Source organism: Mesoplodon densirostris, chromosome 10 (genome assembly GCF_025265405.1).
Source record: "Mesoplodon densirostris isolate mMesDen1 chromosome 10, mMesDen1 primary haplotype, whole genome shotgun sequence".
NCBI lineage: Eukaryota > Metazoa > Chordata > Mammalia > Artiodactyla > Ziphiidae > Mesoplodon > Mesoplodon densirostris.
In genome coordinates, this window is record NC_082670.1 from 5779501 (window position 1) to 5793318 (window position 13818).

Consider the following 13818-nt stretch of genomic DNA (forward strand, 5'->3'; position numbering starts at 1 on the left):
TTTTAATGAGAGTCTTAGTTATATTCTGGAAATCTTTAATTCCAGAGACTTGTCTCTCTGATTGTGGGGGTTTTTTTGTTTTTTTTTTTTTTGTTTTTTTTTTGCGGTACGCGGGCCTCTCACTGTTGCGGCCTCTCCCGTTGCGGAGCACAGGCTCCGGATGCGCAGGCTCAGCAGCCATGGCTCACGGGCCTAGCCGTTCCGCGGCATGTGGGATCTTCTTGGACCGGGGCACGAACCCACGTCCTCTGCATCAGCAGGCGGACTCTCAACCACTGCGCCACCAGGGAAGCCCTGATTGTGTTTTTATTCATTATGTATAGAACTATAGTTCACTTTGCTTATTTGGAGATCTTGGCAGTTTCTAGGAAAAAACCATGGAGCTATTCTTCTCTGGACTTTCTTCCTAATATTTGCCATTAATATAAAAATGAATAACAATATAGGGAAACTTTGCTTGCTTTTTTTTTTTAAACAGTATATAATTTCACCTTAGGCATCTTTAAATTTAGATGGGTGGAGATGATCTGAAAGGATGTTTTCTTTGTGCGTTTCTGAAACCTCATGGGAATTTTAGTAAAATGGTCTTGATTCGCGGTTTCAAGGAAGGTGGGTTATATATCAAGTAAAACCGGGATTCTTATCCTACTTATCCCGGATGGGTTTCTGGGGCCCCTGACCCCCTTGATACTGAAGGAAAATGTTGGGTGTAGAGTATGTCCTTTTATCTGTGGGAGGGTCCATAATTTTCATCAGATCCTCAAGGAGGGTCTTGCCCTCAAGAACCATCGGGAATTGTTGGGGTAGTAATAAGGGTTCCTCCAAGTTAAAGGCAGGGGGTGGTGGTGTCTCTGGCCTTTCTGGGGCTGTCCCTGTGAGTTATTCCTTGCTTCCTGACACTTTGTTCAAAATCCAAAGAACTTTTCAAAAGCGAAAGACACAAAGAAAAGGAAGGAGAACTGAAGCAGTGAGGTGTGGAGAGAGAAATCACCGAGGAGCTGCTTCTGATAGGAAGGGCTGGTGGAGATTCTCACCCCCAGCAGACCCGGTCCGGGAGGAGCTTGCCCGCCTTAGGTGCTCAGTAACTGTGTGGACAAAGTAAGATTCAGGGTGATAAGTGGGCGTGTGATGTATCGGGCAGCTTCTCTGCAGACACTCCAAAAGGGACAAGTTTTTGTCCGTGTGGCAGTCACTTTACTCTCTCCAGTTCTGCACTCTTCGGCGGCTGTTTCAGAGACAGAATGGGCTGGAGGTGTAGTTCTGAATTTTTGAATTTTATTTTATTTATTTTTTTATATAGCAGGTTCTTATTAGTTATCTGTTTTATGCATATCGGTGTATATATGTCAATCCCAATCTCCCAACTCATCCCACCACCACCACCCCTCCCCCCCACCACTTTCCCCGCTTGGTGTCCATACGTTTGTTCTCTACATCTGTGTCTCTATTTCTGCCCTGCAAACCGGTTCATCTGTACCATTTTTTTTTCTAGGTTCCACATACATGCGTTAATATACGATATTTGTTTTTCTCTTTCTGACTTCACTCTGGATGACAGCCTCTAGATCCATCCACATCTCTACAAATGACCCAATTTTGTTCCTTTTTATGGCTGAGTAATATTCCATTGTATATATGTACCACATCTTCTTTATCCCTTCGTCTGTCAATGGGCATTTAGGTTGCTTCCATGACCTGGCTATTGTAAATAGTGCTGCAATGAACATTGGGGTGCATGTGTCTTTTTTTTTTTTTAACATCTTTATTGGAGTATAATTGCTTTACAGTGGTGTGTTTCTGCTTTATAAGAAAGTGAATTAGCTATACATATACATGTATCCCCATCTCTTCCCTCTTATGTCTCCCTCCCTATCCCACCCCTCTAGGTGGACACAAAGCACCAAGCTGATCTCCCTGTGCTATGCGGCTGCTTCCCACTAGCTATCTATTTTACGTTTGGTAGTGTATATATGTCCATGCCACTCTCTCACTTCGTCCCAGCTTCCCCTTCTCCCTCCCTGTGTCCTCAAGTCCATTCTCTACGTCTGCGTCTTTATTCCTGTCCTGCCCCTAGGTTCCTCAGCACCTTTTTTTTTTTTTTTTTAGATTCCATATATATGTGTTAGCATATGGTATTTGTTTTTCTTTTTCTGACTTACTGCACTCTGTATGACAGACTCTAGGTCCATCCACCTCACTACAAATAACTCAATTTCGTTTCCTTTTATGGCTGAGTAATATTCCATTGTATATATGTGCCACATCTTCTTTATCCATTCATCTGTCGATGGACACTTAGGTTGCTTCCATGACCTGGCTATTGTAAATAGAGCTGCAATGAACATTGTGGTACATGACTCTTTTTGAATTATGGTTTTCTCAGGGTATATGCCCAGTAGTGGGATTGCTGGGTCGTGTGGTAGTTCTATTTTTAGTTTTTTAAGGAAGCTCAATACCATTCTCTATAGTGGCTGTATCAATTTGCATTCCCACCAACAGTGCAAGAGGTTTCCTTTTCTCCACACCCTCTCCAGCATTTGTTGTTTGTAGATTTTCTTATGATGCCCATTCTCATTGGTGTGAGGTGATAGCTCATTGTAGTTTTGATTTGCATTTCTCTAATAATTAGTGATGTTGAGCAGTGCTTTTCATGTGCTTCTTGGCTATCTCTGTGTCTTTGGAGAAATGTCTGTTTAGGTCTTCTGCCCACTTTTTGATTGGGTTGTTTGTTTGTTTAGTATTAGCTGCATGAGCTGTTTATATATTTTGGAGATTAATCCTTTGTCTGTTGATTCATTTGCAAATATTTTCTCCCATTCTGAGGGTTGTCCTTTTGTCTTGTTTGTAGTTTCCTTTGCTTTGCAAAAGCTTTTAAGTTTCACTAGGTCCCACTGGGTTTTTATTTTTAATACTCTGGGAGGTGGATCAAAAAAGATCTTGCTGTGATTTATGTCAAAAAGTGTTCTTCCTATGTTTTCCCCTAAGAGTTTTGTAGTGTCCGGTCTTACATTTAGGTCTCTAATCCATTTTGAGTTTATTTTTGTGTATGGTGTTAGGGAATGTTCTAATTTCATTCTTTTACATGTAGCTGTCCAGTTTTTCCCAGCACCACTTATTGAAGAGACTGTCTTTTCTCCATTGTATATCCTTGCCTCCTTTATCATAGATTAGTTGACCATAGGTCCATGGGTTTATCTCTGGGCTTTCTAGCCTGTTCCATTGATCTATATTTCTATTTTTGTGCCAGTATCATACTGTCTTGATTACTGTAGCTTTGTAGTATAGTCTGAAGTCAGGGAGTCTGATTCCTCCAGCTCCGTTTTTTTTCCCTCAAGACTGCTTTGGCTCTTCGGGGTCTCTTATTTTTTTTGCAGTACGCGGGCCTCTCACTGTTGTGGCCTCTCTTGTTGCGGAGCACAGGCTCCGGACGCGCAGGCCATGGCTCACGGGCCCAACCGCTCCGCGGCATGTGGGATCTTCCCGGACTGGGGCATGAACCCGTATCCCCTGCATCGGCAGGCAGACTCTCAACCACTGCGCCACCAGGGGAGCCCTCCTCAGGGTCTTTTGTGTCTCCATACAAAGTTTAAGATTTTTTGTTCTGGTTCTGTAAAAAATGCCAGTGGTAGTTTGATAGGGATTGCATTGAATCTGTAGATTGCTTTGGGTAGTATAGTCACCTTCACAATATTGATTCTTCCAATCCAAGAACATGGTATATCTCTCCATCTGTTTGTGTCATCTTTGATTTCTTTCATCGGTGTCTTATAGTTTTCTGAGTACAGGTCTTTTCCCTCCTTAGGTAGGTTTATTCCTAGGTATTCTATTCTTTTTGTTGCAATGGTGAATGGGATTCTTTCCTTAATTTCTCTTTCTGATCTTCCGTTGTTAGTGTATAGGAATGCAGGAGATTTGTGAGCATTAATTTTGTATCCTGCAATTTCACCAAATTCATTGATTAGCTCCAGTAGTTTTCTGGTGGAATCTTTAGGATTCTCTATGTATGGTATCATGTCATCTGCAAACATGACAGTTTTACTTCTTTTCCAATTTGGATTCCTTTTATTTCTTTTTCTTCTCTCATTGCTGTGGCTAGGAATTCCAAAACTATGTTGAATAATAGTGGTGAGAGTGGACATCCTTGTCTTGTTCCTGATGTTAGAGGAAATGTTTTCAGTTTTTCACCATTGAGAATGATGTTTGCTGTGGGTTTGTCGTATATGGCCTTTATTATGTTGAGGTAGGTTCCCTCTATGCCCACTTTCTGGAGAGTTTTTATCATAAATGGGTGTTGAATTTTGTCAAAAGCCTTTTCTGCATCTATTGAGATGATCATATGGGTTTTTTTCTTCAATTTGTTAATCTGGTGTATCACATTGATTGATTTGCATATGTTGAAGAATCCTTGCATCCCTGGGAAAAATCCCACTTGATCGTGGTGTATGATCCTTTTAATGTGTTGTTGGATTCTGTTTGGTAGTATTTTGTTGAGGATTTTTGCATCTATATTCATCAGTGATATTGGCCTGTAATTTTCTTTTTTTGTAGTATCTTTGTCTGGTTTTGGTATCAGGGTAATGCTGGCCTCATAGAATGAGTTTGGGAGTATTCCTTCCTCCGCAATTTTTTGGAAGAGTTTGAGAAGCATGGGTGTTAGCTCTTCTTTAAATGTTTGATAGCATTCACCTGTGAAGCCATCTGGTCCTGGACTTTTGTTTGTTGGAAGATTTTTTTTAATATAAATTTATCTATTTTATTGATTTATTTTTGGCTGTGTTGGGTCTTTGTTGCTCCATGTGGGCTTTCTCTAGTTGCAGTGAGCAGGGGCTACTCTTCATTGGGGTGCGTGACCTTATTGCGGTGGCTTCTCTTGTTGCAGAGCATGGGCTCTAGGCGCGCGGGCTTCAGTAGTTGTGGCTCGTGGGCTCTAGAGCACAGGCTCAGTAGTTGTGGCGCACAGGCTTAGTTGCTCCGCGGCATGTGGGATCTTTCCAGACCAGTGCTCGAACCCATGTCCCCTGCATTGGCAGGCAGATTCTTAACCACTGCGCCACCAGGAAAGCCCTGTTGGAAGATTTTTAATCACAGTTTCAATTTCATTATTTCTGATTGGTCTGTTTATATTTTCTGTTTCTTCCTGGTTCAGCCTTGGAAGGTTATACCTTTCTAAGAACTTGTCCATTTCTTCCAGGTTGTCCATTTTATTGGAATAGGGTTGCTTGTAGTAGTCTCTTAGGATGCTTTGTATTTCTGTGGTGTCCATTGTAAGTTCTCCTTTTTCATTTCTAATTTTATTGATTTACATCCTCTCCCTCTTTTTCTTGATGAGTTTGTCTAAAAGTTTATCAATTTGGTTTATCTTCTCAAAGAACCAGCTTTTAATTTTATTGATCTTTGCTATTGTTTTCTTTGTTTCTAGTTGATTTATTTCTGCTCTGATCTTTATGATTTCTTTCCTTCTACTAACTTTGGGTTTTGTTTGTTCTTTCTCTAGTTCCTTTAGGTGTCAGGTTTGATTCTTTATTTGAGATTTTTCTTGTTTCTTAAGGTAGGCTTCTATTGCTATAAACTTCCCCCTTAGAACTGCTTTTGCTGCATCCCATAGGTTTGGGATTGTCATGTTTTCTCTGTAATTTGTCTCTAGCTATTTTTTGATTTCCTGTTTGATTTCTTCAGTGATCTCTTGGTTATTTAGTAACGTATTGTTTAGCCTCCATGTGTTTGTGTTTTTTACATTTTTTTCCCTGTAATTGATTTCTAATCTCATAGCATTGTGGTCGGAAAAGATGCTTGATATGATTTCAGTTTTCTTAAATTTACTGAGGCTTGATTTGTGACCCAAGATGTGATCTATCCTGGAGAATGTTCCCTGTGCACTCAAGAAGAAAGTGTAATCTGCTGTTTTTGGATGCAATGTCCTATAAATATCAATTAAATCTATCTGTTTTATTTTGTCATTTAAAGCTTGTGTTTCCTTATTAATTTTCTGTCTGGATGATCTGTCCATTGGTGTAAGTGAGGTGTTAGAGTCCCCCACTATTACTGTGTTACTGTCGATTTCCTCTTTTATAGCTGTCAGCAGTTGCCTTATGTATTGAGGTGCTCCTATGTTGGGTGCATATATATTTACAATTGTTATATCTTCTTCTTGGATTGATCCCTTGATCGTTATGTAGTGTCCTTCCTTGTCTCTTGTAACATTCTTTATTTTCAAGTCTAGTTTATCTGATATGAGTATTGCTACTTCAGCTTTCCTTTGATTTGCATTTGCATGGAATATCTTTTTTCCATCCCTTCACTTTCAGTCTTTATGTGTCCCTAGGTCTGAAGTGGGTCTCTTGTAGAGAAGATGGGTCTTGTTTTTGTATCCATTCAGTGAGCCTGTCTTTTGGTTGGAGCATTTAATCCATTTACATTTAAGGTAATTACATTTAAGGTAATTATCGATATGTATGTTCCTATTACCATTTTCTTAATTTTGTTTTGTAGGTCCTTTTCTACTCTTGTGTTTCCCACTTAGAGAAGTTCCTTTAGCATTTGTTGTAGAGCTGGTTTGATGGTGCTGAATTCTCTTAGCTTTTGCTTGTTTGTAAAGCTTTTGATTTCTCCATCGAATCTGAATGAGATCCTTGACAGGTAGAGTAATCTTGGTGTTAGGTTCTTCCCTTTCATCACTTTAAATATATTGTGCCATTCCTTTCTGGCTTGTAGAGTTTCTGCTGAGAAATCGGCTCTTAACCTTATGGGAGTTCCCTTGTATGGGATTTGTCGTTTTTCCCTTGTTTCTTTCAGTAATTTTTCTTTGTCTTTAATTTATGTCAGTTTGATTACTGTGTGTCTTGGCATGTTTCTCCTTGGGCTTATCCTGCCTGGGACTCTCTGTGCTTCCTGGACTTGGGTGGCTATTTCCTTTCCCATGTTAGGGAAGTTTTCGACTGTAATCTCTTCAAATATTTTCTCAGGTCCTTTTTCTCTCTCCTCTCTTTCTGGGACCCGTATAATGCGAATGTTGTTGCATTTAATGTTGTCCCAGAGGTCTCTTAGGATGTCTTCATTTCTTTTCATTCTTTTTCTTTATTCTGTTCCATGGCAGTGAATTCCACCATTCCGTCTTCCAGGTCACTTATCCATTCTTCTGCCTCAGTTATTCTGCTATTGATTCCTTCTAATGCAGTTTTCATTTCAATTATTGTATTGTTCATCTCTGTTTGTTTGTTCTTTAATTCTTCTAGGTGTTTGTTCTTTAATTCTTCTAGGTTTTCGTTAAACATTTCTTGCATCTTCTCTGGACGTGTAGTTCTGGGAAATGCTGTGTTCTAGGTCTCTCTAAATTTGCAGAAGGCCAGACACAGCTTTCTCCCAGGTCAGGGGTTTGAGGCCCCTGGCACCCCAGAGCAGACTTTCTCAGACTCTTGAAGGGCATGTGTAACTTGAGGAGTTTTCTCTATCTTCCCTGCAGAAAGGAAAAGATACACCTTTGGTCTTGTTTGAACTGTTGTGGATATTTTCCCCATCACTCAGGAGAAGGCATAATAGTCACTGCTTTACTTAAGGGGCTGTTTAGTTCCATATGTTTTACTTTCAACTCTCTTCTTTTCTCCTTCTGTTTCTGATAGCACTTAGTGTGGTCTTTTCTTCTCTTTTTTTAAAGTGGCAGTCCATCAGCATCTGCTGTCAGCATGCCATTCAGATGCTCAAAGCTTCATTTGGAGCCATTGGTCTCGGCCATTTGCACGTGATGACACCCTCAATGTTGTTGGGGCATGCTTTGGGGGTTCCTTCCGTCCACGTCACACTCGATTCCAGTTGCTCTTGCTCGGGTGGAATTGACCTAGTTGCTGGAAGCTTGCTTATAAGTGCAGGCAGGGGATGGGAAATGCTTGTTGTCCTTAATTTGTGACTCCCAGTGTTGTAAGTGGAGAAAATGGCACAGAGACAGGATCCTGTCTGGTCTGGACTCCCTCTTCATGTCACCTTTTCTTGTTTTTGTAGGTTGCTCCAATCTGTTCCAGAGGTGGTGGCTTTGAGGTGTGACCCTGCCCACGCTTGGGACCCAGCCAGCACCACCTCCTCAGTAAGGAGAGCCAGCTTGATAAGACGAAGATAAAGAGGTCAGTTAAACTTTATGGACACTCCTTGAGTCACAGTAACTTTGAATGTTGTCCTCCCTCCCCTCCCCATGTCCCCATCGAGCAGTCCACCCTCTGCTTGGGGTCCTCCTGACGTTTTGATACAAAACCAAGGTGAAACTCTCACTGTGAACTGCTAGTTATTCCACACCTAAGAGCCGGGGGTGTGGGATGAGAAGTCTCGGAAAGCATGCCGAGGGCCTGGCTCACAGGAAGCAATGCTGCAGGCACCCCCGTTCCCTGCTTCTTCCTTCCCACCTGCAGATTTGAACTCTTTGGGTTCAAAACTGGAACACCAGGCCAGTCCACGTGGCCATGTCAATGGAGATGACAATTTCCTTTCATGTCTGCTTTGGGGGCCTCATCTGGGTTCCCACTCCTCTCTGGTTGCAGCTGGAGGAGATTGTACTAGAATGGGGCCAGTGATTTTTATTTTTATTTTGTTTATTATGGTTATTATTATTATTTTTTAATTTGCAGTGACAGAGCTGATGTGTAGGATGGTGTCAGAGAGCAGAGGAGAGAGTGAAAACATACGGACTCTTAAGTATTGACAAAGAAAGTGTGCTTTGTGAATGGGCCTTAAACTGTTAAACCTGTCTTTCACCCCCTGAGATTGAGTATCAGAAGGTTTAGGTTGGCCAGTTTGGATTACTGCTCTAGTGTGGTCCACGGACGGGCGTTGGGTAGGTAGAATTGACTAATTCTGGCTCCTGGCTTCTGGTTAAATTAGTGCATAAACGCACCTTAACGTTAAGGTGGATTTGTGTTTTCTGACCGGGAACAATGGGCTGCATTGTTTTACACCCGGTCCCTTCCCTTCTTCCTGCTCTATCCTCCCTAAAGGAGAGCTCACGCATAACACACAAGCGCAAACTGGAGGAAAATCTTAGAACAGGTCTGAGAGGCTGGTTTGGGTTGCTTCTGAAACAGCTTTTCAGGGACGAGTCCAGTGACTGTTCTTCTTGTCAGACAGTGTAACTGGGAGTTTCATTTTCTTAAGTCTGTATTTTTAAAAAAATATTACTATTTACTTACATTTAAACAAGGAAAAGGAAGTGAATGTAGGTGATCTTGGTGTCCTCAGTGGGTAGTGTCACACTTCACACTTTATCCCAAAGGGGAAATAAATTTAGCAAATGTCTTCCTGTCCAGACAAAATGGGAAACAGCAAGTTTGCATGACTTTTCTCCTTTTCCAGTTGGAATATAAGCCCCTGCAACTTTCAGCCCTTAGGTTGGTTAACTGTTGCGACTATTGCTGGGTTTTCTATATTTAGGACATTTAGGTAGTTTGCAAGGATGTATCTTTGATGTTATAATGATTGTGACAAAAATTCTTACGGGCACTTTGGCTCTTTTGGATGAATATATTTTTTGTTAATTTTCATATTGACTATTTCCCTTTTCTCCATTTTCTTTCCCTACTCAGTGAAAGAATTAGAATATGTTTTCTGTAACTTATAATTTTATATTTATCTAAAAGGTGTTTTCTCTAATCTATTCCTGGTCTGAAAAACTCTACCACACTTTTCTTCTCTAAGTATAGTAATAGGACAAGAGCAAGATCATCTAAACTCCCACTATAAATTGGTGGAAAGGTTAACTTTATTTTTACTGACATAATGTAATTACAATAAAGATTTCTAGTCATTTATTTTATAATTTGATGTACATTAAAACTATGGGGGATATATATTTAAAAGAATGAGATGGTTTTGGTATAGAAGGTGTCCCCTTACTTGAATCGAGGGACTAATCATATACTGATTGATGACAACAGTTCTGGGGAACTGATGATACTTTTGTCAGAAATCCTTTAAGAAAGAAAATGAGGTGTGTGTATACTTCCGTATGTGTGTACTCGTGTTGAATGTTTTTTCCTAGAGAGGAATCTCCCAAATAAACTTTCAAAGACAGTCAAAATTGGAAGTTTTAAAGCACAATTTTTAATAAGTTTAAATGGTCTTCCATATATGGAGGAAACTTCATGGAAGGAAAACAGCTTTGGGGTTTGGGGGGGTTGTTTGTTGTTTTCTTGTTTGTTTTAATTTTGGACCAAGGTTTCCTCTTTTTTTTTTTAATTTACTGTGTATTTTAATTTATTTTTAATTTATTATTTATTTGGTTGCACCAGTTCTTAGCTGCGGCAGGTGACTTGCCGGCTCAAGGTTTCCTCTTTTTTTTTGCGGTACGCAGGCCTCTCACTGTTGTGGCCTCTCCCGTTGCGGAGCACAGGCTCCGGATGCACAGGCTCAGCGGCCATGGCTCACGGGCCCAGCCGTTCCGCGGCATGTGGGATCTTCCCGGACCGGGGCACGAACCCGTGTCCCCTGCATCGGCAGGCGGACTTTCAACCACTGCGCCACCAGGGAAGCCCCAAGATTTCCTCTTTTAATGGGAAAGATGTGAGGGGTGAGGCTGGATCAGTGGTTTTAAGTTGTATGTTTGGTCGTTAGTCCTCTTACTTACCATTTGGAAAAGTATTAGAGTCACATCTTCAAAATGTCTACTAAAAGGAAGGCGCATTTTGTCTCTTGACAAGGAAAGCACTGTTCCTGAGGTTCTCTTTGGCTCTTGGGTGAGGGTTTAGCCCGGGACTTCTCAGCTGATGTCAGTATCACTTAATAAAGTTATGTCCCCAGGCTCTCCTGCTCTGCTGCTGGACACGTTTGCAGCTGCTCTGGTGTTACCGTTTGTCACATCCTAGGTCGCTTCTCCTAGAGTTGGAGGAGGAACCGCAAGACATCACATTCTTTCTGGTGTTGTTCCTAAGTATCCACTTTGCTCCTGAGATAATTAGCTTGATCTCTGAGGCAAGCTGTGGACTTGCAGAGTTGAATGCACACTGGAGCATAACAGGATACGTGGCTAGAGAGTATCTCCCCCAATAAAATAAGGGAAACAGTGGACCTGGAGACTTCCTTCTGGCCCTAGCTATAGCCATAGTACTTCTGTGGAAGAAGCAGAACTAGAAAAGGCCTGGAGAAGTAAAGTGTGATGTGTACCTGGGCTGTAGTTTTCCCTTTAGTCAACCTATTTGTATTACCAAGTTGCTTTAAGGTCTGACCTAATCCCTTCTAGACTCTGAGCCTTTAGAGGCTTTAGCCTTCAGACTCTGACTCCTTTACTGCCTTATCTTTGGTCGGTTTTAGGGGGAGGCGGGAGATGGTCAAGTGGGAGTCTTGAGAGTCCTTGTGGGAGACAGGAGTAGAAAGTTTGCTGTAGGGATATGAATATGAGCTTCAGAAAATACAATACCACAGAATCGTTTTGGCTGTTGGGAGGGAGGGTGACAGCACTGTAGGGAACATCAGTTAAGGGTGAAAAACAACCACAGAACGTGGTTTTGGAAGAAAAAGAAGGCTTAGCCGCCGCCTCTCACACTGTTCCCTGTAGTCTTGGGAATATAGTGGTCTGAGATTAGGGTAAACAAATGGTTTCTGTTTTTTCTTCAATGAACCTTTTTGCCTTTGCTTCCCTTCCAGTGTCAGCGAGTGATACCAGAGAAGAAAAAAAAAAGAAGTGAACCCAGCCTCATTTCCTCCTCCACGTGGGCGATTGCTACAGCAGGGGAAGGTCTCACAGTATATCAGTTGGGGCAGAGAATGGAGGTGATTGGCAGTGAGGGCTGGGTTTTCTTCTGTCCGTTTCCTGGGGTACAGCTATATTATGTACTTGCATGTTTTAAGAAACAGTCTTTTTTATGCTGATTTGAAATGCGGTGATAGTGTTGGCTTCTCAGCTGTCTTAACAGTTCGGGCTCCCCATTAAAATCACGGTATTGCAGCCTGGAGTTTAAGTGAAAGCCGGGGTTTCTCATCCTTAGTTGTTAGGTCTAGAACATGCACATAGCAGTAAGTGAGTTAGGCTGTTAGGTGGGTGCCGGCCAGATGGCAGCTCCCAGGCTTCCTAATTGTTGTAGCCTTTCCCACTCTGCCTAATGAAAGCTTAGGAAAGGCAGAAAGACCTGCCTCGGGCAGCTTCGTCGGTGGCACATGCTCAGAAAGGAAGCAGGGTTATCGGTTTGGCATGACAGCACTTGGTTTAGATGAACGCTTAAGTCATAGGAGTCATATGAGTGGCAGCTTGAATTGAAGAAGGAGTTTTAACCCCACTGCAGCGGTGGCAGGCATGGCCACTGCCACCTGGCTGTGACAGAAGCCTAAACTTCCCATTGATCACATCAGCAATTTCTGACTTTCAGTTCTGTGGCCGAGGCTTCCTAGAAGCTTAAACCTTTGTCCCAATGACGTCAAGTTCGCCCGTTGGCTTGGAAGGTTCAGATTTGTCTTCCATCAACACCATGATGTCAGCGGTAATGAGCGTAGGGAAGGTTGCCGAGAATGGTGGGAGCCCCCAGAGCATCAGGTCCCCCACGAAGCCTCCGGGACCAAATCGGATTGGCCGAAGGAACCAGGTAAGCGTTAGTGTGCCCGGCTGTGGCGTCCGTGAGAGTGTTGGGAGAAGGATGTCCCCGTGAGCCCCAGCTTCCTAAGCCAGAAACTCGGATGTGGTCAGAACTGAGTGGACATACCCAGAGGCCATAATCCTTTTTCAAGAGCTAACTTCTCATAGCTTATGTCAGTTTCCCTTCGTAGAGAAAATTTCCCATGCTGTGGTGTCGGTATTGGTGAGAGCGCCCTTATTCTCTGCCGTGTGATTTGATTTGAACGCGAGCTTTCTCCACGGGACAGGCAAGGCAGAGAACTCGACTTATTCCTCTCCTGTGGCATGATTTGTTTCCTCGTTCATGCGGCTGGTTAATTGGGTTTCTGATGCCACCTCCTTGATTTTTTTTTTAAGTGTCTCCAGATTAGGTAGTGATGAGTCCTGGCTGTGCTGGAGCTGCTCTTCAGCTTCCATCCTTGACAGAGCACACAGTGGGGCTCCTGAGAATTCCACTCAAGATGCCATTTATTCCTCTTGAATTTTCAGAGATCAGGAGGGGTGGAGAGGAGTACATGGGAGGGCAGGGATGTTATGAAAGGCGGTGTCTCCTCCCTTGGGAAATCAGATGAGTCTTTTAATGAATGTACAAACCGGGCACTTGGGAAGGTGTTGCTGTCCTGCAGCAGCATGCTCGACGGTGCATGAAGCTCAAGGAGTGAGGTGAGCCGTTCCCCTTTCCACTCTGCGTCACGTGATGTGAACGTTCCACGTTTGGCTTCACTGATCTAATGGGGTCCCACCAAACCCTCGGGAGAAGGCAGTCTTCTGAGTTTGTCCAGGGACTGGGGGTGGACAGGCAGGTAAGCCTGTTGGGCTCCTAGGCGTTAATTTTCTTTTTTTATTAACAATCCCGCAGTGACTGTCCCTACACAGAATCGTCTGAGCATAGTGTGATGGTTTTCTATAAATTTGTAGACGTACAACATGAATTACGGCTTTTGATACGATGTGCCCTCCAGGAAAAGCTGTCCCTGCCTAAAATCCCTCCAGCAGCACAGGAGTGTTCGTTTCTCCACCTCTTTCTCAAGGCTGAAGACTTGGCAGAGTTAAATGATGCTTTAGGGTTGGGGCATTGATACTTTTTCTCTCTTTTTTCCCTTGTCTCTGCGTGCCTCTCTTCCTATGGGTACCTGAGAAAATTCTCAGCCTGTTTGACTGTGGCCTGAGCCGAGAAGGAATGCTAGCTCTGGGAAGAAAAGGTTTATTTCTACTCTCATGTGACTGTCCATCCATCCATC

At 42.6% G+C, this 13818-nt stretch overlaps 1 protein-coding gene across 2 annotated transcripts in view; it reads left to right on the forward strand.

The window, feature by feature from the left end:
- RREB1 (ras responsive element binding protein 1) overlaps positions 1-13818 on the forward strand; it is a 137172-nt gene that overhangs the window by 57461 nt on the left and 65893 nt on the right. For both annotated transcript variants that reach the window (XM_060109289.1, XM_060109291.1), the window contains exons 2-4: positions 7993-8111; positions 11617-11742; positions 12336-12548. In XM_060109289.1, coding sequence (XP_059965272.1) covers positions 12378-12548 — 171 coding nt within the window. In that variant the 5' untranslated portion in view covers positions 7993-8111; positions 11617-11742; positions 12336-12377. The remainder of the gene's footprint in view (positions 1-7992; positions 8112-11616; positions 11743-12335; positions 12549-13818) is intronic.